The sequence below is a fragment of the Ochotona curzoniae genome, unplaced genomic scaffold (genome assembly GCF_017591425.1).
Source record: "Ochotona curzoniae isolate NIBS_2020 unplaced genomic scaffold, NIBS_Ocur_1.0 contig_1014, whole genome shotgun sequence".
Classification (NCBI taxonomy): Eukaryota; Metazoa; Chordata; class Mammalia; order Lagomorpha; family Ochotonidae; genus Ochotona; species Ochotona curzoniae.
This window is the reverse complement of record NW_024464920.1, coordinates 35,932,600-35,960,592: the sequence shown is the minus strand read 5'-3', so window position 1 is coordinate 35,960,592 and position 27,993 is coordinate 35,932,600. Positions and strand designations below refer to the sequence as shown.

The 27,993-nt window shown below is 55.9% G+C and overlaps 1 protein-coding gene across 2 annotated transcripts; it reads right to left on the bottom strand.

Annotated features, from left to right (window-relative positions):
* Nucleotides 1-29: 29 nt before the first annotated feature.
* Nucleotides 30-22,353, bottom strand: CTDSP2 (CTD small phosphatase 2). 2 transcript variants are annotated; one of them, XM_040982770.1, is made up of 8 exons: nt 21,730-22,352; nt 8,527-8,675; nt 6,452-6,490; nt 5,972-6,073; nt 5,457-5,513; nt 3,721-3,813; nt 3,413-3,598; nt 30-3,291 (listed from the first exon to the last, which is right to left on the bottom strand). In XM_040982770.1, the coding sequence occupies exons 1-8, from the start codon at nt 21,791-21,793 to the stop codon at nt 3,166-3,168; spliced, it is 816 nt and encodes a 271-aa protein (XP_040838704.1). In that variant the 5' UTR covers nt 21,794-22,352; the 3' UTR covers nt 30-3,165. The 2 variants fall into 2 exon arrangements, with proteins under 2 accessions (XP_040838704.1, XP_040838705.1); XM_040982771.1 differs by lacking the exon at nt 6,452-6,490 and having other exon boundaries at nt 21,730-22,353.
* Between the last annotated feature and the right edge of the window lie 5,640 nt (nt 22,354-27,993).

Genomic DNA, 27,993 nt, shown 5'->3' with positions numbered 1-27,993 from the left:
AAAAACAAAAACAAAAACACTCCACTGGATAGGTTTTAAAAACCTGCTTTTATTAATTAGTTGTAAGTAATACAAATCTTCCAAAAATATAAACAGACACTTAATGGCGTCCTACATTTCAAGTTTTTGAATACAACAAATTTATCAAATCGGGAAGCAAGGGAGCAAGAACCCCATGGCCCAGGCACAGTGGGTGGCAGACTCCCTACCCTCCCATGGCATCATGAAGGGGGCATGAAGTGGGCAAGGTGGGACATGGCAGACTTGGGGTCATTACCCTGCCCTGGTCAAGGCCTGGGGTGGGGGCTGAACCTGACCTTCACTGGCATTTGAGAAAGAAACACAAAGACAAAACAAAAGCCCATTTTATACAGAGGTGACTTGAGTGGGCAGGTAACCAACTGAAGCCCAAGAGAGGGGACAGGCCAACCTCCCTCCTCCACTTGGGACTTGGCCCTGTCTCCCGCGAGGACTGCTTGCTGCGTGCGGCCTCGGGAGCCGGCAGGGGCGACTGGCTACACAAGTACATGGGATCACCTCCTGGGGAATGACCGCTTGTCCTCACACTGCCCTGGGGCCACTGGAACGGGGTAAGCTCACACGCTGATAAAATGGTCAACAGCTCTGAGAGGCAGGGCGTGTGCCACAGAGGGTCTCAGGCTACATGACAGCCAGCACACTCCATCTCTCTGGGAAGGGACCCGTGGGCGCACAGGGGGTTCCCTCTACAATGTGCAGAGTGGAAACCCACACCTGACCCTTTTCCAAACTGGTCCTGTGTCCAAGGCTCCCCCTATGAGAGGGACACGAACATCAGGCTTGTAATTCAGAAGCCTAAACAGAGAGACACATTGTGTCCCTCAAGAGGCACCTTAAAGAACTGAACCTGGCAGGGGGCAGATTCCTGGCATGGCTTCACTGGGTGCTGACCAGGCTTAGGTGGGGGTGAGAGCTGGTGCAGGGGACTGACTCCTAAAAGCCAAGTATCAAGCAGGAAAGGCTGGTGGGAGTCCCAGAACGGACCCCCTGCCCAAGTCTTGTCCTGTAAACCTGGTCTGAACTATTTCCTTTAGGGAGCAAGTTCTGCCATGGTCAAGTGCCCCTAACACACCGGGAAATTGGAAACCGGAGAGCAAACACCGACTGGAGGCTGGCTCTGGTCCACATGGGTGGCCCCAGTTTACATTTGGCTAAGCTGCTTTTGGGGGGAAGGAGGAGGGGGAGCAGGGTTCCTACCAAGCCTTTGGGCCCAGGTCATGACCCAAGCGCTTGGGCAAGCCTCATGGGACAGTGGGTGGCAGAGGCCACTCCCTGCACCTGGACCACCACGGAGATCCAGAGGTGGCACAAGGGCCTTGGGCACCGGGCCAGCTTCAAGCCTCTTATTGCTTATTTAGTCAGAAGAACTTGGCTGGGCCCAGATGGCTGAATGTTCGGCCAGGTGCTGACCTGCAGAAAGGGGCACCTCCTGCAGTGGCAGGATTTTGACCTTGGCTGGAGCCTGGAACTGAGGTCACAGCTGGCCAGGGGGTCTGCACTCCTCTGTTATTTAGGAAACAAGTTCCTGTCCCAGCCACGGGCACCAGGGGTGCTGGGGAAACGATCACATGACTGTGAAGACAGTTTCACTTCTGAGCGACCAGAGACCTGGGAAGAGAGAGGGTGGGACCACAGCGCTGAGGGCGAGTGGGTGAGCTGCCGGTTGGCCAGCCACTCTCGGAATGCCAGGCTGCTTCTCCACCTCTGGATTCCTGTGATGCTAGCTAGTTCCTGAGGCTGGACTCAGTGGGTGGCCACTGTGAAGGACAAGGAAGCAAGTCCTGAGTGGGTGGTGTCCCCACCCCTGGAGCAATTCACAACCGCTTTGTGACACCTGCCTACAGGGAACAGATGGGGATGGCAGCTTCCCTCCTACCCTGGGGCAGAGGAAAGGAAGAGAGGTGAGCCCCACCCAGCCCCGGGAGGCCCCGATTAAGGCAGTGACGCTGGGGGGTGGGGGGAGGATACTTCTACTTGTTGACTGTTTCTTTACAGCACTCACTAGTAAGAACCACAGAGAGCTGGAGATAGCCTGGGAGCAGGTGCAGGAGGGGTCTGCTCCAGGAGGCGGGCCCCTGGGTATTGGGGTTTGCAAACTGAAAGGAGAGGCAGAGGTTCTGAGGCCTTGGAGAGGAAAAGCGGCAGGCAGGAAGGATGCAGTTGGAACAGAGCTCGCTGGGGACGGCCCGAGCCGGGGGAGACACAACAGGAAACAGCCCTGCCTGGGAAGCAGGCGGCCTGCTCGCTGTCCTCTGCCCATGCAGTGAACGTCCTGCACCGGCACCCGCACAGTCCCCGAAGAGTGAACTGGGATGTGTCTGACGGGTCACAGGCTAAGTGGCTGTCTCTGCTCCCTGCTCCCCCATGCTGCTGCCTCCCTTGCCCCCATCACCTCCAGCGTAGAGCTGAGGCTTCACCAGGAACAAACTAGGCCCCAAACTCCGCATTGAGAAAGAGGATTTAAAAACAAGTGTCAGAGGAATGGAAGTTGGCTCTGTTCCCTCCCAGGGCAGCCCGGGGATGGCCTGGCCCTCAGGGTCAAGCCTGTGGCTGGGTGTGAGGAAGGCAGGCTTGGCCAGAGCCACAGGGAGGCTAGGAGAGGGCTCAGACCTAGGGGAGTGCAGCCCGGGGCCATGGGGTCTGGAAATGGGCACTCAACTTGCCAGCAACGGCATCTTTGCATCTGTAGCAGCTGGCTGGAAGGGTGTCAGGGTGGGCGGCCCCAGCCTTCCTTCCTCCTTGGCACCGGCACCAACACTGAGAGAAGGCCGGGCTTGGGCAACAGAGCCTGCACGTGTTCAGCCCGTGGAGCCCAGGGGCTCCCAGGGTGACACAAAGGAGACCGAATACCTTGGGGAGAGTGGCAATCTTTCAGCTTCTCCCCTGCCCCCCAACACGGCCCACCCTGCATCCCTGGCTGATGGGCTCGCTCCTTGGGGAGCAGATGGCTGGCTCTGCTGGCTGGGCTCTGGCGCCCTTGCTGCTGTCTGACCTGCCCCAAGGCTCCTCCCTGTCATTTGCGCTCCGCCCGCTGGCACTCCAGTGGCGGCTGTCTGTCAGGCTGGTGGTAAAGGCACGATGTGGGTGAGGCCCCTCCTGGGATGGCCATTGCCAGGAAACAGGCAGCTACGGAGCCCGCAGCTGCCCGAGGCTGGTGTAGACGTCCTCTGCCCCGCTCAGCTCCTCAAAAATTGGGATGAGGTTCAGCAACTCAGTGTCGGCCATGTCATCAAACCAGGACTGCACCGGCACCTGGCAGGGGACAAGGGTGGTGAGCCTGCGTGCTGCTGCCCCACCTGCCCTGTCCCTACCCTGGCGAACCCCTACAACCCTCACCCCTGCCCCTACTCCGGCCGACCCCAGCAACCCTTACCGCGTTCTCCGGGTGGAAGATGTAGGAGGCAGGAGAGTTGTCCAGGATGAGGGTTTTTCGCAGGTCCCTCCCAAGGCGGCTGAGGTCCTTGACGTAGCAGCCCTGGTGGAAGACACAGGACTCACGGAAGAGGCGGGCCCGGAAGACGCCGCAGCGGTCCAGCAGGTCCGTGACAGGGTCGGCGTACTGGACAGAGAGACAAGAGGCCTCGGTGTGGATGTGGTCCAGACCTGGGAGTGGCTGCAGCATGCCTATGGCCGCTGCCGTCACCCGTCTCAGACCTTCCTTCCCGGCCAGCGCCCTGCTACCTTGGCCAGGCTGGCAGTGAAGAGAACACATTCGAAGAGCTCCCCCATCCGCCTCAGGAACTCGTCCACGTAAGGCCTTTTGAGCACGTACACCTGGGGAGAAGCAGAGCTGCTCACGGAGGAGCCCCACACAGCGCAGCGTCGGGGGCCACCTGCACCAACCCGGCACCCTGCAATACTCCCACCCCTGTCCCCAGCTGAGGCACCCCCACCCGCATCCCAGGAGCCACCTGCTTCCGGCTGCAGAAGGTCAGCTGCCTCCGGAAACAAGTAATCAAGAATAGGCCTCACGGATGGAAACAGCCTATCCTGGATTACTTGAATCCAGCCACAGCCTCTGTGGCAAGCGTCGATCCTTCCTCCACTGGGATGCTCGTCCAGATCACCACACGCCCTCCCACGGCCACTCCCAACCAGAGGCCCTGCAGCCTTACGCGGCCGTGCGGCTCGAACACACCTTTCCAGGCCTGCTCCTGCCAGCCCTGCCCTCTGCACCTGCATCCTTGACTGGGCACCTCTGGCCTATGTGTTGGCCTCTTTCACCAAGGGCGCTCAGATCCACAGCATGCCCTGACCCGAGAAGTGATCTCAGTGACCCTTCCTCAGTGGGTTACCCACTCCCCAGGGCAGCCACCCTGAGCTCCCCTTCCTCAGTCATAGCCCCAGCCTCCTTCTTCCTGCCTGTTATCAAGCCATCCACTCCCTCACTACTGTACTCAAACCTGCTCTGGGCATGAGCCCACCATCCCAGGGTCCTCCCCGCCCCGGAACCCCCCCACAGCAGGCCATGCTTCAGCAGTGTAGGTGGGTCTTCTGACAGAGGTGCTGTGAGTCATTGTCACCTGTTCTGCGGTACCATGGTACCCAAGCCCCTGCCCTGGGCCATGCAGGCTGAGCAGGGCTGGGGGCTGACCTTGTGTGGCCTGGTGTGATTTTGACTTTTTAAAAATAATAATGAACTTGAAGAATACTGTCCATTTAACTGAAAGAGAGAGAGAGATGCATGCTGACTCTTATGTACTGGTTCACTCCCCAGGTGACCACAGAGGCCAAGGCTGGTCTAGGTTGAAGCTCGGAGCTAGGAATTCCGTACTTAGGTCTCTCCCAAGAGTGGCAGGGACCCAGCTACTGAGCTGCAACCTATTGCCTCCCAGGACCTGTAGTGGCAGGAAACTGAAGTGCTGAACCTGGGCACCCCAATGTGTAAGGCAGCTTAAGCACTAGGCCAGGTGCCCAGTCCTGGCACCCCCTGGTGGTGTGTCTTGAGGCCTTGGGCAGAATCCAGGAGAGGGAAGTGTGAGGAGGCACTGCAGGGGAGATGCCTGGGCTGGGAGGGAGAAAAACGCACTAGCTCTTTTGGGGAGAGTGGCGAGGGGAGGGGAGGGTATCTTGGGCAGAGAATGCAGCGAACACTGGTTTCTTTGCACACAGAGGCCCCCGATATTCCCCAGGAGAGAATGCAGCAATGCACACAGCACTGAGCGCCTGCAGCCTGGGGATTAAGAAATGCTCTTGGGAAATAACAGACACTTCTAGTAGTGTGACTACAAGAGGACAACGGGTGACAACCACAGGAGGAAGTGGGACTGCCATTTTCTGAGAGAGAAAGGCTGCAGGGTGAGAGATAGCAACAGAAGGGGGCAGCTGAAGTTACAGGGAGTTGACCAGCTGGGGGGACCCAGGCCAGGAAGTGCAGAGCACCCCGCCCTCTGTCCCGGCGGGTGGGGGAAGCTCACCTGGTGAGTGGTCCCCTCAATCTCTACAGGCACTATGAAGTCAGCATTGCTGATGGGCTGCAAAGCAGAGGAGGGAATGACGTCAGCAGGTGGGCAGGATGCAGCAGAGGCAGCTGGTCACCAGGAGGTGGGGTCGGGGAGTCAGAGCTCCCAGCAAGCTCGTTTGCTCCCCATTTGAGGGCTCTCAGCCTAGTCTAGCAGACTCAGTCACCCCGAGGCCTGCACTGTACAGAACCCAGGGTGTCTCTGGCTGTGCAGCCGGTGGGCAGGTGGTCAGGTGTACCTGCTGGCAGTGAAGGGCAGGCAGGGCTGCCGTCTTCAACATTTGGCAGGGCTTCTGGGTATCTCCAGCAGTAGGCTAGCCAAAAACAGTCCTAGCTCGCCCCCCTCCTGGTCGCTCAACCTATACCCCCCCTTAGGCGCTCTTGGAGTGCCTGCTGCCAGCCGTGGCACCTGCGTGGGGCTCCTGAGCAGGCTGCAGCTGGGTGCAGGGAAGGCTGCACATACCAGCTTACCTTAAAGGAGCTATGCACAAGGGTTTCATCCAGGTCGATGACCACACAGATCCTTCCTTGATCTTCTTCTGTCACCTCTGGGAGGAGGCAGGTCCCTGGGATCTAAAACCAGAACAGAGCAGTTGAGATCTGTCCGGCCCATTGTGCCCTCGCGGCAGAACGGAAAGAGCTGGGCAGCTGTGGAGGCAGAATCACCAACTCGGGTCAGGCAGAGGAGGCAGAGGCAGAACTGGTTCCTTCGTTTCTGCCTCCCAGTGGGATTAGGAAGTGACCTGGACACTAGAAATGGTGGCCAGGCCTGGGCTAGGCTGGACAGCAACCGTAGGAAGAGGGGTGTGGGCCCTAGGCAAGCACCTGAAGTGCATAGCTCCTCGGGGCAGGAGGTTTCTAGCCAGGCACCAGGGCAGGAAGGCCTCATGGGGCCAGCCGGGGGTTGCAGGGCCTGGGCTCTGGATCCTGCACCTGGCCAGATTCACGCACCTGATAAAACTGGTACTGGAGACACTGGAGGAGATCCGACTGAGAAGGGGAGAGAAGGAGGGCGTCAGTGCCGACTCATCAGCGCCTCCCGCTCCACCCCACCCCTGCAGCGGCCCAGGGCCACGGATGGCTCCTCCCTCAGACCCAGCCTCCTGGGAGATCCTGACACAACCAAGCGGCTTTTCCTAGGGGCTGAGCAGGGAAGAGGTAGGAGTGGCAGACTTCGTATTCACAACAGGTCTGATAGAGGAGCAAGAGGAGGGTGCTCTGGTGTCAACTGCCAGCGGGCCTTGGCAGGACAAAGCGAGGGACACTTGGGGGCTATTCTGCGGAGCACCGAACCCCAACAAATGGGAAGCCACACCATGGGTACCCCAAATCCACAGAAGTACAGAGAGCAGAAAACTGTTTCCCTACCTTTGCTAGTAAATCTAAAATGCTATGGTTGTAAAAAGTAGCTGTCAGTACTGCAACAATGCGGAGGAATCCAACATGTGGGGAGGGCATGGGGAGAGGTTGGGACTATCCCAGAGCCTACGAAACTGTGTCACACACAAAAAAGTAGCTGTCAGGATTCTTAAAGGGGCCAGCACTAGGTAAAGACGCTGCCTACACAGCCAGCACCCGTATGGGTGCTGGTTTGAGTTTCAGCTGCTTTACTTCCAATTCAGCTCCCTGCTCATGTGGCTAGGAAAGCAGTGCAGGACAGCCCAAGTGTTTGGGCCCTGCACCCACTAGGCCTGGAAGCTCCTAGCTCCTGGTCTTGGCCTGAACAAGTTCCAGCTACAGTGGCCACTTGCGGAGTGAACCGACAGATGGAAGATCTCTTTGTAATTCTCCCTTTAAACAGGTAAAATTTAAAAAAAAAAAAGTAAAATCTTAGAACTAAGAAAAACTTTAATGTTGGCATTCTTGTGTGTTTCCTTCAAGTCTGTACTGGCAGTTCTGTGTTCCCACTGAGAATCAGAAAATTGGGCACTGTGCTTTTTGTCTTAACATTGCAACTTAGTGCTTGACTGAGTTACCGAGGACTCCGTGGAACACTGCCACGTTACCTGCCCACTTCTCCCTGCTGGAGAAGGGCGTGACTGCTCACTGCTGTGCACTTCTGCAGGTGTATTCTTGAGGGAGGGGAGAGGACAGCCAGGTTTTGGCACCCCACTGAGCACCCATGGTGTTTGGGGTGCCACAGTTTTGTTGGTGGGGGTTGGTACCACCCTTGAAGGGCTAGGGCTGCTACTGGCCATTGTGATGACCAAAACCACACACTTATTTCCCAATACCTGGCACAGGCACAATGGGAGAGCAGCGGCAAGGGCTCAAAGCAAGCTGGTTGGTGCCGGTGCTGTAGCTCAACAAGCTGATCCTCCACCTTGTGGCGTCGGCATCCCATATGGGCATCCCGGCTGCTCCACTTGCAGACTAGTTCCCTGCTTATGGTTGGGAATAGCAGCCAAAGATGGCTTTAATATTTGGGGTCCTGGACCCACGCAGGAGACCTAGAAGAAGCTCCTGGCTTCAGATCAGGTCAGCTCTGGTCATTGTAGCCATTTGGGGAGTTGAGCCAGCAGAGGGAAGATCTTCTCTCTTTCCTTCTCTATAAATCTGCCTTTCCAATAAGAACAAATAAATACTTATATTTAAAAAAAGAGCATTTTGGTTTCAGTGCCTGGCTTCCTGGATGGTCAGGTGACTTGGCAGCAGCAGACCTGGGCTTTGGGGCTGTGGTAGTTTGAGTTCTGCACTGGCACTGGCACTCGAGAAGTACCAACTTGGGGGGCTCAATCCCCCAGTCTCAGTTTCCCTGTCAGCAAAGTGGGCTCCCACGGCTCTCCCTGTGAAGCAACCATGTGGGGGACACACAACAGGGACCTTTGGGAGGTCCACACCACACATGGAGAGCACCAGAAGTGGCATGGCCCATGCAGGCGAGGGCAGAGAGGAGGCTGCCCCTATCCCAAGCTAGGGACCTTTGCCAGCCCAGTTCTTCACACTGGGACCTCTGTGTAGTCACTGGGCATCTTCCCACACCACATGCACCCCTGGCTGGCCCCGCACCCTCCCGAGCCAGCTACCTTAGCAATGGTGTTGGCTTCCTCCTTGTATGCTGTGAGCTCAGTGGAGGAGCTTGACTGGCCAACATGCTGGGCACGAAAACAGCAGAAAAGGGCCTTGAAGATGCTGCGTCCACGAGGCTTCTTAGGAGAGGACTTGGAGACCAGACCTGGAGTGGAGGGAACGGTGGTGGCATTAATTACAGGGACACTGCACAGCCACCCGGGTCCCCAGACCCCTGGCAGGTTGAAGTGTGGGCTAAAGGTATATTTCTTGGGCTAAAACTCAGAGGCAGGAGACAATGAAGTGTACATATTTATCCCCATAGGCCCTCCACATGCCACATGTGTTTATGAGGCACCACTGGAGGCGTGACACATGTGTATGCTGTGTGCTGTCCAATCCGGCTTACCACACTGTCTCCATAGCCATTTTTTGTATTGGAAACACCCTAAATCCTAGCTCCCAGTTTTTGAATTTTTTTTTTTAAGATTGATTTTATTTTTATTGGAAAGGCGGACATACAGAGAGAGGAAAATCTTCTGTCGGATGATTCACCACCCAAGTGAGCGCAACGGCTGATGCTATGCCGATCCGAAGCCAGGAGCCTCTTCTTCCAGGTCTCCCACACGGGTGCAGGCAGGGTCCCAAAGCTTTGGGCCGTCCTCGACTGCTTTCCCGGGCCACAAGCAGGGAGCTGGATGGGAAGTGGAGCTGCTAGGATTAGAACCGGCGCCCATATGGGATCCTGGGCGTGCAAAGCGAGGACCTTAACTACTTGCGCCATCGTGCCGGGCCCAGTTTTTGAATTTTTAAAAGAGAGATGTATGGGGCCTGGCGGCGTGGCCTAGCGGCTAAAGTCCTCGCCTTGAACACCCCGGGATCCCATATGGGCGCCGGTTCTAATCCTGGCAGCTCCACTTCCCATCCAGCTCCCTGCTTGTGGCCTGGGAAAGCAGTTGATGACGGCCCAAAGCTTTGGGACCCTGCACCCGTGTGGGAGACCCAGAAGAAGAGGCTCCTGGCTTCGGATCGGCATAGCATCAGCCGTTGAGCTCACTTGGGGGGTGAATCATCAGACAGAAGATCTTCCTCTCTGTCTCTCCTCCTCTCTGTATATCTGCCTTTCCAATAAATAAATAAATCTTTAAAAAAGAGAGAGAGATATGTATGGTACATCGCCTACAACCCCCCATGCTGTCATCAGAATGTCACTTACTCCTGTGGAGTGACAGCTCAGCGCCGTGCACTGATCCGTCTGTCCCCAGTTCTCCCTCTCTCCACTCTCCCCTTGAGAGCTGAGACGGCCACAGCCCTGCTCCTTGGTTTGGTAAGCGGGAGCCCATGATTCCTTCTTTGTTCGGTCTGCTAGGGTCCACGTGCTTGGCTGCCCCACCACAGGCCATGGCAGGTGCTCTCTTTGGGAACCCCCCCAAAGTGCTCCCTGGCCAGCCCAGCTCCCAGGAGGGTTCCCCATTCTGGACAAGGCAGTAGCCCAGGCTCCTATGAGTTAGTGCAGCTGCAGATCTGAGCGCAATTTGCCTACAAACCCCAGAACAGCTTCTTCTGGGGAAGAGCCATCTTCATGATTCACACCCTCGTCTCTCCGACACTCAGCCACCTCCCTCCGAGACACGTGTCCAGGCTCTCTAAGGCTGTCCTGAAGGCTTGACAGAATGGCCCCAGGTGGAGAGAAACCTTCTGGCTGTCTGGGCCAGCAGGTTCTTAGCCAGCTCTTGCTGCTCTACATGAACTTTCTGGCAACTGTCTGTAGGGTGGAAAGACTGTGGCCAGGAGGTGGCGCTGTGCAGCTGCTTGCTGAGGGGCCTCCTAGCCCAGCATCTGTGGAACCAGAGGGCCATGCCCCAAATGGGCTCAAGGATTAAACCCAAATGCCAGCAATGCTTCTATTTTTGCTGGTGAAACAGCAGCACATCCTGTGCCCCCAGGACAACTTCCCCAGTGTTGTCCCTTGGCATGGGGATGGGAATGGGGAAGGCAATAGGGTTGGAGCAGTCAGGAGCAACTCAGAGCCTGTCTTGATGAGGTCCCTGCAGGGTAAAGGGACAGCCATGTGACAGTGTTCCTGTACTGCCTGTCACTCCAGGGAGGGCCATAGGTGAAGGCACAGCCCCCCACAGCTAGGACAAGAGAGAGGGCTGCCACTTGCCAGGTTGAGAACCACAGCGATGGGGTTTCTCCAGCCATCAGCCCGAAAAACCTAGATGTGCTTAGGACTTCGGCCCTGGAGGAAACACCCAAGACCTTGCTTGGGGACACAGCAGCCTTGCGGACATCACCATGGACCCCTGTGTCAAGGAGCTCAAATTCAGAGCAGCTCCCTGGTCTGTACCCACATGGCTTCCCCACCTGCCTGTGCACAGTCCAGGGCCTCAGGGTGGCACTGCCAAGCCATGACTTTTCCTTTGGTTTATGGCTTCTTACTGCAGAACAACAACAGCCAGAGGGCCTGATCCTGACACTGAACCTCTATGAAGGGAACACGGGAGGGATGCCTTCAGCTCTTAGTAACAGATGCTGTTAAGGTTACAGAATCTTGCAAGGCGGTATGTGTGGGGGGCGAGGGCGGGTGGGCTGTGGGGATGAGGGGCCAGCTGGCCAGGGTCACCGAGGGGCCTAGCTTGGGCCTGCTGCAAGGAGCCCGACTGACAGGGGTGCCCTACCCACTCACTCATGGGGAGCTGGGACTCGGAGCGGGTAATGGTCTCCAAAAGTCACGTGACCCATGGATCCTGGGCCCCAGGGATTACAGAGGCAGTGACCTTGGGGTAGGTAGGTGCTCCAAGCCGAGTACTGTGGACTGGTCACTAGCCCGGCAGCCCTCACTGCCCCTTCCCACCCTTCCCTGGCCTCCTCTGGTAGCTGGCTAAATGAGGGCTTTGCTGAGATGCCAGAGCTGGGCTTGGGGAAGCCCTGGCTAGTTTGCAGCAGCCCCGAAAAGTCAGAAACGGGACAGCCCCTTTATGTGAGGGAGGCAGGTGGGCATTGAAGGAGTGGACGCGGAGTGTCTCCAGGCCTTGGCCACAAGAACTGGGCCTGCACCAAATCCCGATATCGTTGTCCCCTTTAGTCTTCACTACAGACCCACTTGTAGTCTATGCCGGTCGCCCATTTTACAGAAGGGAAACTGGGGCACACACGAGGCTGAATAACCTGCTCAGGGACTTGCAGGTAGCGTGATAGGATCTGAACTCAGAGCTGGGGCTTCCCACCCAAGAATTATTTATTTAAAAGGCAGAGTTGCAGAGGAGGAAGGGAGATACAGAAGGACACAGAGAGCTTCCATCTGCTGCTTCATCCCCCAAATGGCTGCAATAGCTGTGTCTGGGCCAGGCTGAAGCCAGGAGCCAGGTGCTTCATCTGGGTTTCCCAAGGGTGCAGTGGCCCAAGCACTTAGGCATTCCTCCACTGCCTTCCCAGGTGTATCAGCAGGGAGCTGGATGGGAAGGAGAGCAGCTGCGGTTCAAACCAACAGGTCAGATGCAGGCACTGCAGGCCAGTGCACTCACCATCACGTCCTTGGTGGCCAAGTGCAGCCCATCCTGCCCTTGCATATGTCTAGGATAGGGTGCGAACGGGAGGTGGCACTGGCCTGGTTGCTGACTCAGAGCTCAGTTTCCTATCCACAAACTGAGTTAACAGCAAGGCCTCAACCATGACCGAAAGGAGAAATCAAATGTAGAGTAAGGCAGGCACTATGCCAATGCAGCTATGGAACGAGCGTGTGTCTGTGTGTGTGACACCAACTGGCAGCATCCTGGATCTCACTCCAGGAGGCTGCAAGATGAGATCGGGGCACCCCACACCTGATGACGTGGTCAACATCCAGGAGGAGGGGAGAGAGAGAACCATGACAGTAAGCGGGAGTCAGAGAGGGCAAACAGTGCCTGTGCTTCCTCCCCAGTTCACAGCAAGCTCCTGGGCAGTGCTCTGTGCCAACAGGAAAGCAGGTGAGGACAGCGTCCTCTGCCCTCATGGCCACCCCACTGTCCACAGCAGCAGCAGGCGAGAACAGCTTTTGCCTCTGCCTCCTAAAGGCAGATACGTGGCATGCATATACACGTGTACATGCACACACATAGATGAAGTCCGGCTTTGCCAGGGCAACACCATTTTTCATCATCTTAAGGTCAGGTCCAGATATCACCAATACCAGTGGCTCAGCTGTGTGTGCGACTGGCCCTGGCCTGGGTAGAAGGCCACCTTGGGCTAGGAGACTTGAATGCTTTCTTGCGTCCCTCCTCTGAAGGACTTCCTTCCCCCAGCAGAAGGGAATGGTCTGGCCATCACTGCCATCCGGCCTCTCTGAGGGCCTCCCCCGCCTTAGCTATGGTAGGAAGGAGAGTATCTAGAGCATTTCCGGCCCTCCCTGGCTGGCTGCCTGGGCACTGTAGCCAAGACACATCTCATTGGGGCCCCCGCAGGGAGGATACTCCCAGGTCCTCGGCAAGGGGCCTCCTGGCCTTGGCACTGGACAGGCGCATGAGTGCCAGGTGCACGGAAGGGCTCCCCAGGCCAGCAGGTGAGTCGGCAGGGGGACGAAGGAAGCTGAGAGATGCCTGGAAACCTTCCCCTGCCTCCCCTCCCTGCCCCATCGCTGCAGCACTGAGGGTGTGCTTATGCCCCAGCGCCATGGCTGCTGCTGCCCCTGGAGCTCCCGGGCAGCCAGGGACTCACTTGGCTCAGCATCAATGCCCAAAGCCCCCAAATGAACCTGACTGCAGACTTTTCTTTCTTTTTTTTCTTTTTTTCATTTACCTTATTTATTTGAAAGGCACAATTACAGAAAGAGGGAAAGACAGGGATAGAGGTTTCGCTCACCGATTCCCTCCGCAAATGGCTGGGGGTGAGCCAGGCTGGGGGTGAGCCAGCACAGCCAAGAGCTTCTTCCTGGTCTCCCATGTGGGTGCAGAGGCCCAGCAACTTGGACCATCTTCTACTGCTTACCCAGGCCATAAGCAAGTTGGATTGGAAGAGGAGTAGCCAGGACTCAAACTAGCACCCATATGGGATGCCAGTACTGCATATGGCAGTTCAAACCTCTCTACCACAGTGCGAGCGATTCTGGCCACACTGTTCGGCTCTCACCAGCATGGTCCACACTGCTTGGCCCCACACTCTGCTTCCCACAGCTCCTGGCAACTGCTAAAGTCTCCTGAAGGCACCATATTGATCCCAGAATGAATCTCTCAAGGGCCTGTGGTTAAGATCCCTCTGCCCCAGCAGCTCCCACATACTTTCAAAGGCACTGGAGATGGTGTGCATCCCCAGAAGTGGTAGGTGCATCCCCCACACCTCAGAGGGCTCCTCGGGGGGATGGTATGTCAGGAAGTGATCAGAAGGCCCACAGCCATCCACGCAAAACCGAAGGGCAGGGTCCTTGCCTGGCCTCCCAAGAGGCCACACCCTATATACTAGCTGGGATGATGGTGTCCCTGTAGGGGATGGAAAACCCCACTTGTTCCTTGAGCCTCTTCTAAGGAGCTGGCTAGCAGCCTGTTCCCAACCTCAAACCATCTCTCATCTGGTCTGTGAACAGGACAGTGGGTCTCTCAGGTGCCACGGACTTGAGATAAAATCCCAACCCTGCTTTGCATGAGTCATGGCCTCAGTGTCTTCATCTGCAGAATGGGGAGACGTCATCATCAGAGACTGATGAGAAGCCTGGGGAATGCCCTGACCCTAATACATCCCCAGTGTTGGTCACCAGTCGTTAAGGGCCAGGCACTGTGCCATTCTTATCTTGGTCTCAATCTCAACACATTCACGAAAAGGGACAATAGACATTTCTTCCAGCTCATTTCAGAGGTCACTCAGAGGTAAACACAGGGCCAGGCCTGGGAAATGGCCCTTTTCCGCGACACCACAAAGCCAATCACAGTTTCTCTCTCTCTCATTCACACACACACACACACACTAAGACTGGCTAACCAGTTCCTTCCTCATGTGGCCCCAGTGGACTGGGAGGCAGGTGCCAGGGACATGCACTTGTTCCTCCCATCCTGTTGCACCATAAAGAACCTGCCGACCAGGACAGGTGTGGCCACCTGAGCGTCAGGCTACAAGTGAAGAAACCTGGGCCTTGCTCTAGTGAGGCAACCGCTCCGTGGTCCTGCCTGGAGCAGGTTCCGTCAGCAAACGCATAGTTGAACTCTGAGGCATGCTCATGCATGGCCAGCCGGCCTAAAGCAAGCCTCAGCCCAGCGCCTGGAGCGCACGCCAGCAGACACTGGCCATGCTGGCAGCCTGAGCACCGCGATCGCTGGGGTGGTTTTTCTTATCTGTTGAGTGAGGATAATCCCTGCCTCCCAAGGTTGTTATCAGGCTGCCTTGAGACACTGGCTGTAAAATGCTAGCAACGGTGCCTCGCCCAGCCGGTGACTGCTCTGCACTGGTGACAGGTGACAGTGTAGGTGAGGATCTGTAACAAGGAGCCCACAGGCAACACTGGACCCCCAAGGGGCCGCTTCCTGCCCAGGACTAAACAGGCAGTTGGGCCACTGCTGTGCCTAGCTGGCTCTTCTCCGAGGACACCTGTCAGAATGGCAGGGAGCATTTGGAACACCCGCATGCCCAGCCCACCTGCCACGCTTTGATTTAGCACGTCCCAGGTGGAGGGGCTGTATTTTTAGTAAGCGTCACACGAGACTCTGATGTGAGTTCCCGGCTGGCAGCCCTCATCTAACACTGCCAGGGGTCTTTGATTAACCCTTCCAGGACTGGAAGATGAGTCTGCCAAAGTCCACTTGGCCCACCTCCCTGGTGTGTTGGAGAGGCCTGGGGTCTCCACAGGCTTGTAGGACTGGTACCCAAAGGGTGTGGTTTGGTTTCGGGGGGGGGGGTGCATTTTTCCTATTTCACATGGGAGTCTAGAGACCTCAGTCTGTTGGCTCTGCCTCCCGCCTGTTCTGGGAGCAAGGACCCGGGTCCTTTCTGCTACAGAGATAGAAGAGCCATCATGCCCATCTCTGCAAAGGTCAGCTAGCTATGTGACTGGAGCCTTCCATTCCATCTGTGTGGCTCTCACCTCTGCTCTGTGAGAACAGGACAGGTGGGAAAGGGCAGGGGTGGACCTAACAGGTGTCAGTCTGAGTCCTGGCTGCTCCACTTTCGATCCAGTTCCTGGCTAATGCCCTGTGGGAAAATTCTGGAAGATGATCCAAGTATTTGGGTTCCTGGCATGCATGTGGGAGATCCTGGCAAAGTTCTTGGCTTAGATTTGGTGGTTGTAGTCATTTGGGGAGTGAACCAATAGATGGAAAACCTCTTTCTGTTGACTCTGTAACTCTTTCAAATACATAACACTTAAAATGTAGAAAAAGAGGCAGGTACTTGGCCCAGTGGTTAAGATGCCATGTGGGATGCCCATGTCAGGGTGCCTGGGTTCAGGTCCTGCCTCTGCTTCTGGTCTAATTTCCTGTTGATGCATACCGAGGAAGGCAGCAGGTGCTGGCACAAGCTCCTGCCACTCACATGGGAAACATGGATTGAGTCCTGGGCTCCTGGTTTCAGCCTGACCCCACCTAGCTGCTGCAGGCATCTGGAGAGTATAGCAACAGAGGGCAAGTCTCTCTATCTTTGAAAGAGAGAGAGAGAGAAAAATAGAATCAAAATGCTAAGAACAAAGCCTAATTTGGGACTGGGCCTAAGAGTACCTGGGAGGGAACAGAAATATCTGGTGCTGGGAAGGTTCAAGGTGAACACGTGCTAAATAAAACAGGGTGCACAGCGCCTGCTCCTCGGGACCAGAGTAGCCATTGCGCAATAGCAGATCCTGGCATGGGAATACTTAGACCTGAGGGGTTCAGCACTTTGCTGGACAAAGAAAGTTCACTCCAGTGGCCACCGGGTCCAGAGAGGCTCCCCAGTTCTCTACTGTGACTTCTCTGAGGCCCCTGGAAAGATGTGAGGGTTCACACACACACTTGGGTTCCTGCTGGAACCATCCCTCCATCTCAAGAAGAGAGAGTAAAGTGTGGTATCCATCCTCTGTCCCTGAGCCAAGCAAACGAATTCATTTCCCAGGGCTGGCCAGCCTGAGACGGGTTGAAAGGCAGCTGACTGCTGCTCTTGTGCTTTTTCCCACTGTCAAAGTGGCAAAGACCATTTATTTTAGGGCAAGGGTTGTGGTACGGTGGATTAAGTCACCTCTCAGACAACCCTCATCCCATATCAGAGTGCCTATGCTTTGGATTTAGCCTCCAGCTAACCTGTCTGGGAGGCAGAGGGGGCCCCAAGCACTTGGGTTTCTGCCACCCACGTGGAAGACCAGGATGGAGCTCCTGGCTCCAGCCCCACCCAGCCTTGGCTACTGTGGGCACTTGAGGAATGAACTAACACAGGAGAGATCTCTCTCACTTCTCTGCCACTTTGTCTTTCAAATAAATAGAAACATTATATATTTCTTAAAAAGAACACTTATATCTCTCCAAAATATTGGTTTTCTTTTTCCTCTCCTGTTACATTAAAATTCCGTAACAGAAGTCCGAGTTCATTAACTCTCCAAGCATATGCAAGCAGCAAGAGGACACGGCATGCAGTTGTCCTGGGTCTTGGTTCTATGCATTGAGAAGCCGAGGAACTGCAGAGAGGGTCAGGCCCAGAGACCCTCCCAGGAGGCTCAGGGCTCCTTGGCCTCCTCCCTGTTGGCCAGAGCCTCAGGCATGGGCTCAGAGATCCCAGCCCAAGTCCCATGGGCACAAAGACTGGGTCTGTGTGGCAGGGTGATTTGCAAGCCTCAGAGGCTGATCCTTCCAGAAGGCCCAACCCCCTCTGTCGTCAGTGCCCCCTCTGACCCCTGGCCACCTGTCCTGAACAATAAAACTCACATGACCGCACACTGTTTACACTGTGTGTCCTTGGCAGGGTGGGGGGAGATGGAGGAGGGAGAACAGAGCAGTGGTCACGTCAAAAAGAACATTAACATTTACCCATCACCTATTACCCACCAGGCAGAATTTACAGAGAAGTCGCAGAATACAAAACACGATTTCTCAGGTTGTGCTGTGAACAGGAAATGCAAGGATTTGAATCCAGGCCTGAAGCAACTGATTTTGTTCTTATCATTTTTTTTTTTGTTGTTGTTGTTCATTATCATTACATTTCAACCTGAGACAGCTCGCCCATCTGTTAGATCACTTCTAAAATGTCCAACAGGAGAGGCCAAAGTCAGAACTTCAATCTTGGTTTCCTACGTGCATGGCAGGGATTCAGCCGCCTGAGCCAGCATGGGCTGCTGCCTGGGTTGTCCACTAGCAGGAAGCCGCAGTTGGCAGCAGAGGCGGGACTCGAACCCAGGTATCCAGTATAGGAGGCGGGAGTCCCAACTGGTGTCTTAACCACATTGCTAAACACCTACTTCACGAATAAACTCCACTACCCTGACTGCTCCCCCTGCTCCTCTTTACCCAATTCAAGAACTAAAGTTCCCAAGATGGGAATAAAAGACAATACTCCAAATTGCCCCAAAGTTGGCAGGGGCAAAGCTGAAGAAGATCTCATGTCTGTATCCTTCCTATACTTAGTTATGAATACTTCTAACTCATTAATTCTTCACAGAAAACTTAGGAGCACCAGTTCACTCCAGCTTGAAGCGTGACTACTCCAGTATCTGCTACTTGCATATCATCCACCGTATCACACATGGGAAGGCCCCCTGAGAGGATGGACTAACTCTCGTGGCCTCTGCCATCCCAAGGGACCTTTCCCAAGGAGAGGCATGGGAACCCGTGGGGGGGAGAGGAGCACACACTCACCTGCCCATGGGGGGGTCACTGAGGGCTGTATGCAGGGGCACCCCTGCCCCCACCTCCCCATCGTCACAGCCAGCAAGCTAAGGGCGAAGTCCCGACCAGACTCACTGCTGAGCTTTCTCAGCCGAGGGCTTGCCCGTAGTGGAAAGGAAAACTTCCTGAGTGCCCAAGGCAGAGCTTGTCTAAGTGGAGAAAGCAGGAGCTACAGAAGCCTGGCGCCCACCCTAGTCTCACAGCAGTCTCCTTCGCATCAGCTAGCTGCCTGGGATGGAGGATGGGGGACTTTGGGGCAATGTCAGCTCCCCCTGAGAAAGGGGGCACCAAAATCTCCAATCCAGGCTGTGGTGAGTATGGTGGCGATGGAACCCCATATGGGTACCAGTTTGAGTCCTTCCTGGATGCTCCACTTCCCTTCCAGCTCCCAGCTTATGGACTTGGAAAGCAGTGGAGAATGGCCTATGTCCACTTGGGTCCTTGTGTCTGTGTGGGAGACCTAGAAGAAGCTCCAGGCGCCTGATTAGCTCAGCTCTGACTACTGCAACTATTTGGGGAGTGAACCAGCAGATGGAAGAACTTTCTGTCTCTCTCCTCCTTGTGCACACTCTGTAACTCCAACTCCTAGGCAGGCCCTGGACTGATGGGGTGCGCTCCCGGGGGGGGGGGGGCTCCACCCTTTGATTTCACACTGGGAGGTTATTGGGTCCTGAACCCCGTGCTTTCCCCTAAGGGCCCTAAGCCCCAGTCGTGGGGCAGGGAGGAGTGATACCCTCACATCCCACCACACTGCCAATTCTCTTTTCTGATGCTGCACACAGTCCTACCCTTGTTGTCCCAGGAAGCTGTTTCACCCATCTGGCCGGGAAGATGATCCAATTTTGGAGCTTTTATCATCTACGCTTTCAGCAACTTTGTTCTACTTCCCCTACTGTAATTATTTTTGAATCATCAACAAACCCAAGCCAGCCTGAAAGCTCAGTGAGCAGAATGTTAAAAAAAAACAAAACCACCACTATGGTGCAGGGGCCAACCTCACTGAAGACCCACCGAAACCCAGGAGTGATGCGCTTTTTAACAGAAACCTACTCTAACAAAACCGGCCCACTCTCCCCCCTCTGGTTTTTCCCAAGGGAGGCCGGACAGAGAGCTGGCACACGAGAGGGAAGAAACATGTAAAGGACACATCCGTGCCTCTGTTTTGGTTTTGGACTTCAGGGTGCTGGCTTTGCTGCTGAGTGAGGTGTGGCTGGGAGTGCAGCCTGGCTGGGCGCCCCCAACAACCCAGGAAGAAAGGAAACCCTCTCCGGTATGCAGTCCAATGACCAGGGCAGGCTGCTGCCCGGCTGCAGAATTCCTCCAGGGTTAAATGTGAGGGAACAACCACAAACACAAAAGGAAAACAAAACCCCAACTCTCCTCCCCTCCAAACCCACCCAGTAACACGCCACTGGGGGAAGTCACTTGCAAACTGACTCCACTCGCCTGCCTGATGTGGCCCCGGTGGGAGAAACTTGCAGCTCTGGCTGTAATAGGTGGCCTCCCGCTTTTCCTGTGTGGCCTCCTCACCCCCTCCAGGAAGCCCCCTGAAGCCCTGTGGAGAGCACCAGGAGTGGGGACAGCCCAGGGCTGGTTTCCCTGCTTCTCAGTACCCCTCAACTTCATCCATACACATCACACCCGGTCAGCTCTTGGGGACCCTTCCCAGGAGGGGAGTCACAGGGAGACTGCCTCCCTTTCATAGTCCTCAGGTCTGGGCCTGCCGTCCCCCTGCTGGGCTAGGGTCCCTGCAACACTGAGGTGGGGAAGGAGGGGCTGCAGGTGTGAGGGTGGAAGTAGAAGAGGTGGCTCCCAGCTGCAAGCAGCAGCGCTCATCGCCTCCCTCTCCCCTCAGCACCCTAGGGTTATTCAGAAAGGATAGCACCCCAGGCCAGCTGGGGAGCCCAGGCAAGCTGGGGGGTTCTTCAGGATCATGCACCTTAGGAATCAGGGACCTGCTGGGTATCGTCACCCAAAGGGGCCACGTGGGGGGAGCTGCTCTAAAGCTGTGCCACTGGCTGCTCACCAGGTTCTGGGCCTCAGTGAGGCCAACAGCAGCGGCCGCCCGGCCTGAAGGCCCAGCTGCAGACGCATAAGGCTCTGGATTGGGCCCCAAGAGGGTGCTTCATCCGCAACCTTTGGGCCAGGCAACCCCGGCCGGGGCGAGGAATTCTGCAGGAAACAATAATTATAAAAAAGCGCCGCTAGCCCTTACTCCCCGCGGAAATTCTGCCTGCTATTTTGGACACATTGCTGGGGGGCCAGAAGAAGGGCATGGGGGAGGGAAGAGTTGCGGGGGCGGAAGGGGGGCACTGGGACCAAACTAAGACATTCCCACCCGGGCACCAAGTGTGTCCCCACCTGGAGCTCCCGCAAGAGGCCGCGGCCTCATCCCACAGCCCTCCGGGCCCCAAGCCCACCCCGCGCCGCCCCGCACGGGCCCGCACGACCCTCCTTCCCTCCGCCCCTGCCACGCGCCTCCACCTGGCCCTCGCACTTTTTTCGTTGCGCGATTCAGAAACACGCCGTGTGTGCTGCCATCCCGACGAATTATGTAACCAGGGACACCGCTCCCGGGCTAAACAAACGCCGCTGTGTGTGTGTGCGCGCGTGTGGAGCGCCGCCGCGGCCCCGGGGGAGCGCACCGGGCAGGGAGGGGCGCCGGCCGGGCCTGAGGCCGGGCTTGTTTGCTCAGCGAAACCGGCGGGAGGCAGCCCGGCCACGGCCCGCGCCGCGCACACCACGTCCCGGGCCCGGCCCAGTGCGGCCCGGCAGGCCCGCCCCTCCCCCACGCGGCGCCCCCGCCCCCAGGCGCTGAACTTGGTTCTCAAAGTCCCACCAGGGACGCCGTCCTCGGCCCGCGGCCCCCACGACCCCGCGCTCGGCGGGCCTGGGAGGCGCGCAACTCCAGTCCGGGCTGCGTTCCAGCTCGGGACCCCCCCCCCGCCCGAGTCCCGTTCCCCTTGGCCTGTCCTCCCCCGCCGTCTCGGGACAGCCTAGACGCACAGCAAAGTGACGACCCCACCCTCCCCCCACACACCAAAAAAACAACTCGGGAAGAGGCGGACGCGGGTGGGCTCGCGCTCCCGAGGGGGTGGGAGGGGGGAGGGGTTGCGGGACCGGGTGACAGCTGCGCCCAAGACGCCCCTCCCCCTCGGGAGCCCGGATCCCGCGCAACCCGCACAGGGGGTTCGAGAATCTACACCCCGGGTGTGTGTGTGTGGGGGGGGGAGACGCGGGGACAGGCCCAAGGGGCTCGGGTCGGAATCGCCTGGCCTGAGCGTCCCCCATCCCGCCTTCCCCGGAGGTCAGGCCCGAGAACGCGGGACCCCCGGCAAGGGGTGGGGGAGGGAAGTGTGCAAGCCCCCTCCCCTCCCCGGGGGCGACGCAAAGTTTTTGGGAAGTTGTTGCCCCTACCTTGCTTGGTGAGGACCAGGGCGTCTTCCCTCCGCGCCTGGGTGATGATGGAGCCGTGTTCCATCTAACAATCCCGCGGGCCCGGGCTGGCGGGGCGCGAGGACCGGCGGGCGCGCAGGCTGGGCTCGGCTGGGCTGGGGGGCCTGGGCGGGGGCCCGCTCCGGCTCCCGCTCTCGCGACTCCGACTCCCACAGCTGTTCACATCCCTCCCCCCAGCCCTCCGTTTCCTCCCCGGGCCGGGAAGGGAGGCGGCCTGTACCGGAGGGCGGGCGGCCCGGGCAGCAGCAGCTCCCCCCCCCGCCCGCCCGGGTGCCCTCGGCCCCGATCCCCCGGTGGCAGCTCCGGGCTCCTCAGTTTGGGTCCAACATGGAGAATCCGGAGCGAAAACAAGAGGAGGAAATGGGACACGGGGCGGTTTCCAGGCTCCCCCCTCCCCTCCGTACTCCAGATAAACAACCCGCGGCTGCAGCGCCCACCCCCGCGCGCCTCCGGGTTCTCCGCCCGGCCGGGCCGCAGCCTGCTGGGCCTGCCCGCTCCTGGGCAGCGGCCTTAAGCCCCGCGACCCTCCACTGTGAACGCACAGGGCGGCGGGCCGTCCGCAGCTTTCCTATTTTGTTACGGGGAAAAAAAAAAAAAAAAAAAAGAATCCCCGAGGGGGGTGGGGTGGCGGGCGGGCAGGCTGGCAGGGGAGACTTGAAACCGCTCCGGCACCCCGATTGGTCCGGTCGGAGAAAAGGGGCGTGGCCCCTCCTTACTATGCGGTGCGAGGACCCAACAACATTCCAGGCGCTGCGGCCACGCCCCCGGGCCACTCCCCCTCCCCCGGCCGCGGCCTCCCCGGTTCCTCGGCCACACCCCCTTGCCAACTACTTAAAAGACCACACTCCAAAGCTCACGCTTCTGCCTGCTCGGGGCTGGGGTGTCTCTGTCCAGGCGATTTTGGTCTGGGCAAAGCGGGCCGGTTCTGTCCTTGGGGGAACCGGGGTGACACCTGGAAGCCTAACCTGGGTCGGGCCAGGGTGCCTGAGGTTCCAGGCAGGTACGTTGCTTATCCTGCTTAGCCTCCAGGGTGGCACAACTGGTACTGTGTGACCATATGACCTGAGCAGCCGGATTTTCCTCAAAACCTGTCACTTCTACCTACCCAAGCCCGGTCCTCCCACTTTCCCTTAGTCCTGGCTTCGGTTTATATATATATGTTTAAATTAGGAGGAAGGTTGGGGTTAAGAGGGCGCGTGTAGGAAGACCTCACATCTGCTGATTCAGTCCCCAAATGCTTGTGACACCTGTGCTGGCTGGGTTTGGGATAGGCAGAAGCCAGCAGCCTGCTGCTCAGTCTGGATCTCCCATGTGGGAAGTGGGGATCCAAGTACGGAGCAGCCACCTGTTGGCTCTTAAATTGCCCAATAGCAGGAAGCTGGGATCAGGAGGAGGGCTGAGATTGGCACCTGTGATGTAGATAACAAGCATCCCAAGGAGGCTGGCTAGCCATTCTCCTACCCGCCAGCTCCGTCTAAGGTCCCCAAGGGAAGGGTTTCAGGTCTCTTATGCCCGAGCTGCCCTCCTCCCTTGCCCTGTAGGCCCCAGGACACTTCCTCTACTCCTCCCTGTCAGGACCGGCAACACGCATGCCTGGGTGCCTTCGCAGTGCCTGTGTTCGCCTGTTCCTGCTCTCCCACATGCATCCACAGAGCCTTTTTATATAACACCATTTTCATGGAAATGTGTTTTTCCAAAATGAAAGTGGCTGCTACAGAATATCTGAATGATGCTTATGTAACTTAAATGCCTAGTTTGGGTAGATCCTAATTCATTAACAGAAGGGAAGATGGAGGGCAGAGTTCCTGGGGATTGACCTCCCTTTGTTAAAACAATAGGATCTTTTTTAAAGATTTATTTATTTTTATCGCAAAGTCAGATAAATAGAGAGAGGAGGAGAGACAGAAATATCTTCCGTCTGATGATTCACTCCCCAAGTGACCTCAACAGCTGGTGCTATGCCGATCCGAAACCAGGAGGCAGGGGCTCTTCTGGGTCTCCCATGCAGGTGCAGGGTCCCAAGGCTTAGGGCCGTCCTTGACTGCTTTCCCAGGCCACAAGCAGGGAGCTGGATGGGAAGTGGGGCTGCCAGGATTAGAACCTGAGTTTCAAAGGCGAGGACTTTAGCTGCTAGGCCACTGCAGGATCTTTCATGTAAATCTTTCTAGTCAGATTGCTTGGGGAACTTTTTGGACCTGTCCCTGCCTTCTGCAGTTACAGTGGGAGGAGCCTGGGCAGGGACAAAGGACTATGGATTAAGGGGAGCATGCTGCCCCAGGACTGCAGAACCAGGGAGGACGCTGCACCTGTGACCTGTCCCCAGCCAGAGAGACAGCCCTGCCTTTTAGAGTGTACCAAGTACTTTCCATCTCATCAAGTCCAGAGGCTAAGAGAGTAGCTATTATGCTCATTTTGTAGATAAGGAGACGGACTGGGAGGTTCACTGGGAGGCTGGCATTGTGGCACAGCAGGATAAGCCACTGCCTGTGATACCTGCATGTCACAGGAGCGCTGCTTTGAGTCCTGGTTCCAGCTCGCCGCTGATGCACCTGGGAAAGCAGTGCAAGATGGCCCAAGTGCTTGTACCCTGCATCCATGTGGGAGTTCCTGATGGAATTCTAGGTTCCTGGCTTCCACCTGGCCAAATCCTATTCATTTCAGCCATCTGGGGAGTGAAAGCAAACCAGTGGATAGAAGACTTTGTGTGTGTGTGTGTGTGTGTGTGTGTCCCTTTTTTCTCTATAACTCTGCTTTTCAAACAAATTAATCAAATTTGAAAATAAAAAGAGTAATGGGCTCACCTGAGGAGGCTGAGCTAGATCTTGTTTTTAGGCTCTGGACTAGGACCCTTTTTTGTTTGCTTTTTAAAGATTTGTTTTGGGTCTAGTGCAATAAGTTAGTGGCTAAAGTCCTTGCCTTGCGCATGCTAGGATCCCACACGTGTGCCTGTTTCTTTTGAATTTTTAATTGTAGATTCTGGAATTTCTGCTTCCCCTCCAATTTCCTACTCCCACAACTGATTTTCCCCATATTGTTACAGTAATATAGTCCTTCATAAGGAGTTATAATTCCATCAGTCTGTTATTTAAGTGTGCCCTGATATTGCTGGTACAGACAATGTCAAATAGTCCAGCATCCCATTGACTAGATATGTCCAGCAGTTTCATTGGGAGTCCATCTTTGATTTGGAAGTAGGGATGCAAATTGCATTATATCCCCTCATCTGGATATGGTAGTCTCTATTACTCCATTACTATACATTCCCTTAAGTGAGAAGCCATGAAATACTTCTCTTCCAGCTCCCTGCCTGTGGCCTGGGAAAGCAGTTGAGGACAGCCCAAAGCCTTGGGACCCTGCACCCGTGTGGGAGACCTGGAATAAGCTCCTGGCTTCAGATTGGTTCAGCTCTGGCTGTTGTGGCCACTTGGGGAGTAAGCCAGCAGATGGAGGATTTCTCTCTGTCTCTCCTACTCTCTGCAAATAAAGGCAGAGTTACAACGGAGGACACATACACACACACAGAGGTCTTCCATCTGCTGCTTCATTCTCAAATGGCCTCAGTAGCTGGGGCTGGTCCAGGCTTCAGGAGCTTCCTCCAGGTCTCCCACATGGTGCAGGATCCCAATAACTTGGGCTATCCTCCACTGCTTTCCCAGGTACATTAGCAGAGAGCTGGATCATGAGTGGAGCTGTCTGGACTTGAACCAGTGCCCATATGGGATGCTGGCACTATAGAGACAGCACCTTAACTCTACAACACAGGACCAGTCCCAACAGAGCTTATTCTAAAAAAGAAAATATGAGTGCATACGTATCTTATCTTACAATATAGTATTTCTGGTCATGAATCCTGAACACAAGAGCAGTGGTTAAAATATAATATCCACACGCACATAAAGACCACCTCTTCTGTGTTAGTTACCACGCTAGGTGCAAGAGACTCCTCAGCCATTACAACCATCTGGGGAGTGAACTAGCGATGGAAGATCTCTTTTTCTCTGTTCCTCTCTTTTGAGATCCTTCTGTCTATTGGTTTACGCCCTAGACAGCCACAATAGTTAGAGCAGAGCTGATCCGAAGTCAGGAGCCAGGAGCTTCTTCTGGGTCTTCCACATGGGTGCAGGGTCCTAAGGCTTTGGGTCATCCTCGATTGCTTTCCCAGGCCACAAACAGAGAGCTGGATGGGAAGTGGAGCAACCAGGACATGAAATGGTGCCCATATGGGTTGCTGGCACTACAGACAGAGGATTAATTTGCTACATCACCATGCTGACCACTCATTTTTCTTAGGTGCTGACCGTGATAGTCTAAGTGGATTTGACAAGCACTGTGTGACTGGGAGCTCCTGAGTGCTGTGGATGCCTTCTCTCTGTGGGACACTGCTTGCTCTGAGAAACTGACCTGAAGCACTTGTTACAGAGAAAGAGTTATGTGGTGTGATGGCTGAGCTGGCTAATCCTCTGTCTTTGGTGCTGACATCCCCTGTGGGCACGGGTTTGTGTCCTGGCTGTTCCACTTCCCATGCAGCTCCCTGCTTATGACCTGGAAAAGCAGTGGAGGAGTACCTTGGGCTCCTGTACACATGCAGAGACCTGGAAGAAGTTCCTGGCTTCGGATCAGCTCAGCTCTAGCCATTGCGGCTACTTGGGAAGCAAACCAATGGATGGAAGCTTTTTCTCTCTGTAAGTCTGCCTTTCCAATAAAAATAAATAAGTCTTAAACAAAAATTAACATGTTACCAATAGAACCTTCCTAGAGGCCGCGGGACAGGCGTGAAGAGACCCAATGAAAAGGGAGTGCATGACGGAGGAAGGGGGCATGCAGGCGGGAAGGCCCTGAGAGGCCTGCTAAGGGCCCTGCTGCCTCCAGTGACCATAAAGGCAGTGGCTGCCTTATTGGAGCCTGGAACCCTCCAAACAGACAGGTCATCTGATGCCATGGACTCTCACTGCTCTGCCCCCAGATTGCTAGGAGTGGATCTTCATTCCAGAAAGCTCTCTGTGGGTCCTAATGGGCCTCTTTCCACCACTTCAGATGACAGATGGATATTTCAACTTCTGCCTACAACATCCTGCTAGGTAACTCCTGCTCTGCGGGCCCTGAGTTCATTGCTTGCCATGCAGTTTATGCGTCCCTTAATCAGCTTCAAGAGTGATGGCTGAAGGCAAGCCTCTCCAGCTGCCTGCTCACTGGCTTGCTCCATCCCTCTCCTCCTCTGGCCTCTCTGCCAGGAAGACTGGTGGCAAGCCACAACAGAGCTGTTCATCCTGTTAATTGCTAGATGGGGTGGACTGGGAAAGGAGATGGGGTCACCTGTGCATGGCTCCCCCAAGGCTGACTGTGCTTCTGACACAAGGCTAGTGGAACGGGAGCATAGCTGGAGGATTTGCTCCAGTAGAGGCATGCCTGCTCAGATACCCTGCCCCTACCCCACCCCACAACCCTGCATGACCCTCTCTGATGTCAAGTGAGCCACATTCACTTTCTTGATTTCTTAGATTGTTGCAGTAGTCTTAGTCCTATTTTATATTGTAATAGGGAAGATATGAGTCTTCATTAAATCTTTTTACAGGGTTCAGGCAGTGACATCTTGTCCTGGTGTCCCAGGTGAGCTGAAATGAGGGAGGAAGACCCAGTAACCACTTGAATACCTGTGGAAATGTCAGGTGCTGAGGGCTGGGGAGGGGGAACAAACTTTTTATTTCTTTTCTTTTCTTTTTTTAAGATTATACAGAGAGAGAAGGTGAAAGAGATCCTTTCACCCGCTCATATGCTTAAGCCATCCTCTGCTGCTTTCCCAGGCACATTAGCAGGAAGCTGGGTTAGAATTAGAGCAGCTGGGACTTGAGCTGGCATCCATTTGGGATGCCAGCACTGTAAGCTGTGGCTCAACTTGCTATGCCACTGCACCAGCCAGGGGAGGGAGTTCACTGGGGATGCTCAGCACCCTGGGGATGCTCAGCTGGGCTTTGGATTTTGGATGCTGAATTCTGCAAGGTGAAGGCGTGCTCATCATACCAACCCTGCCAGCTTATTATAACACCTCTGCATTTAGTTTCTCCTGGTTAAAATGCACATAAACCACAGTAGCTACATAACAGGTTTTTGTGAGGAATAAATGAGATACTGTGAAGTGTCCAGAGCCCGAAGCTCCGCAGGCACTCAGTACATTTTATTATCATCATCACCTCATCACCAGCCTACCCTCCAAACTTGCTTCTTCTA

Coding starts and splice junctions, on each gene's coding strand:
- CTDSP2 (XM_040982770.1), bottom strand. CDS start 21,793: ATGGAACACGGCTCCATCATCACCCAGGCGCGGAGGGAAGACGCCCTG. Junction 5,514..5,971: donor TTGTGCATAGCTCCTTTAAG/GTAAGCTGGTAT, acceptor TCTGCTTTGCAG/CCCATCAGCAATGCTGACTT. Junction 3,292..3,412: donor TCTTCCACCCGGAGAACGCG/GTAAGGGTTGCT, acceptor GTCCCCTGCCAG/GTGCCGGTGCAGTCCTGGTT.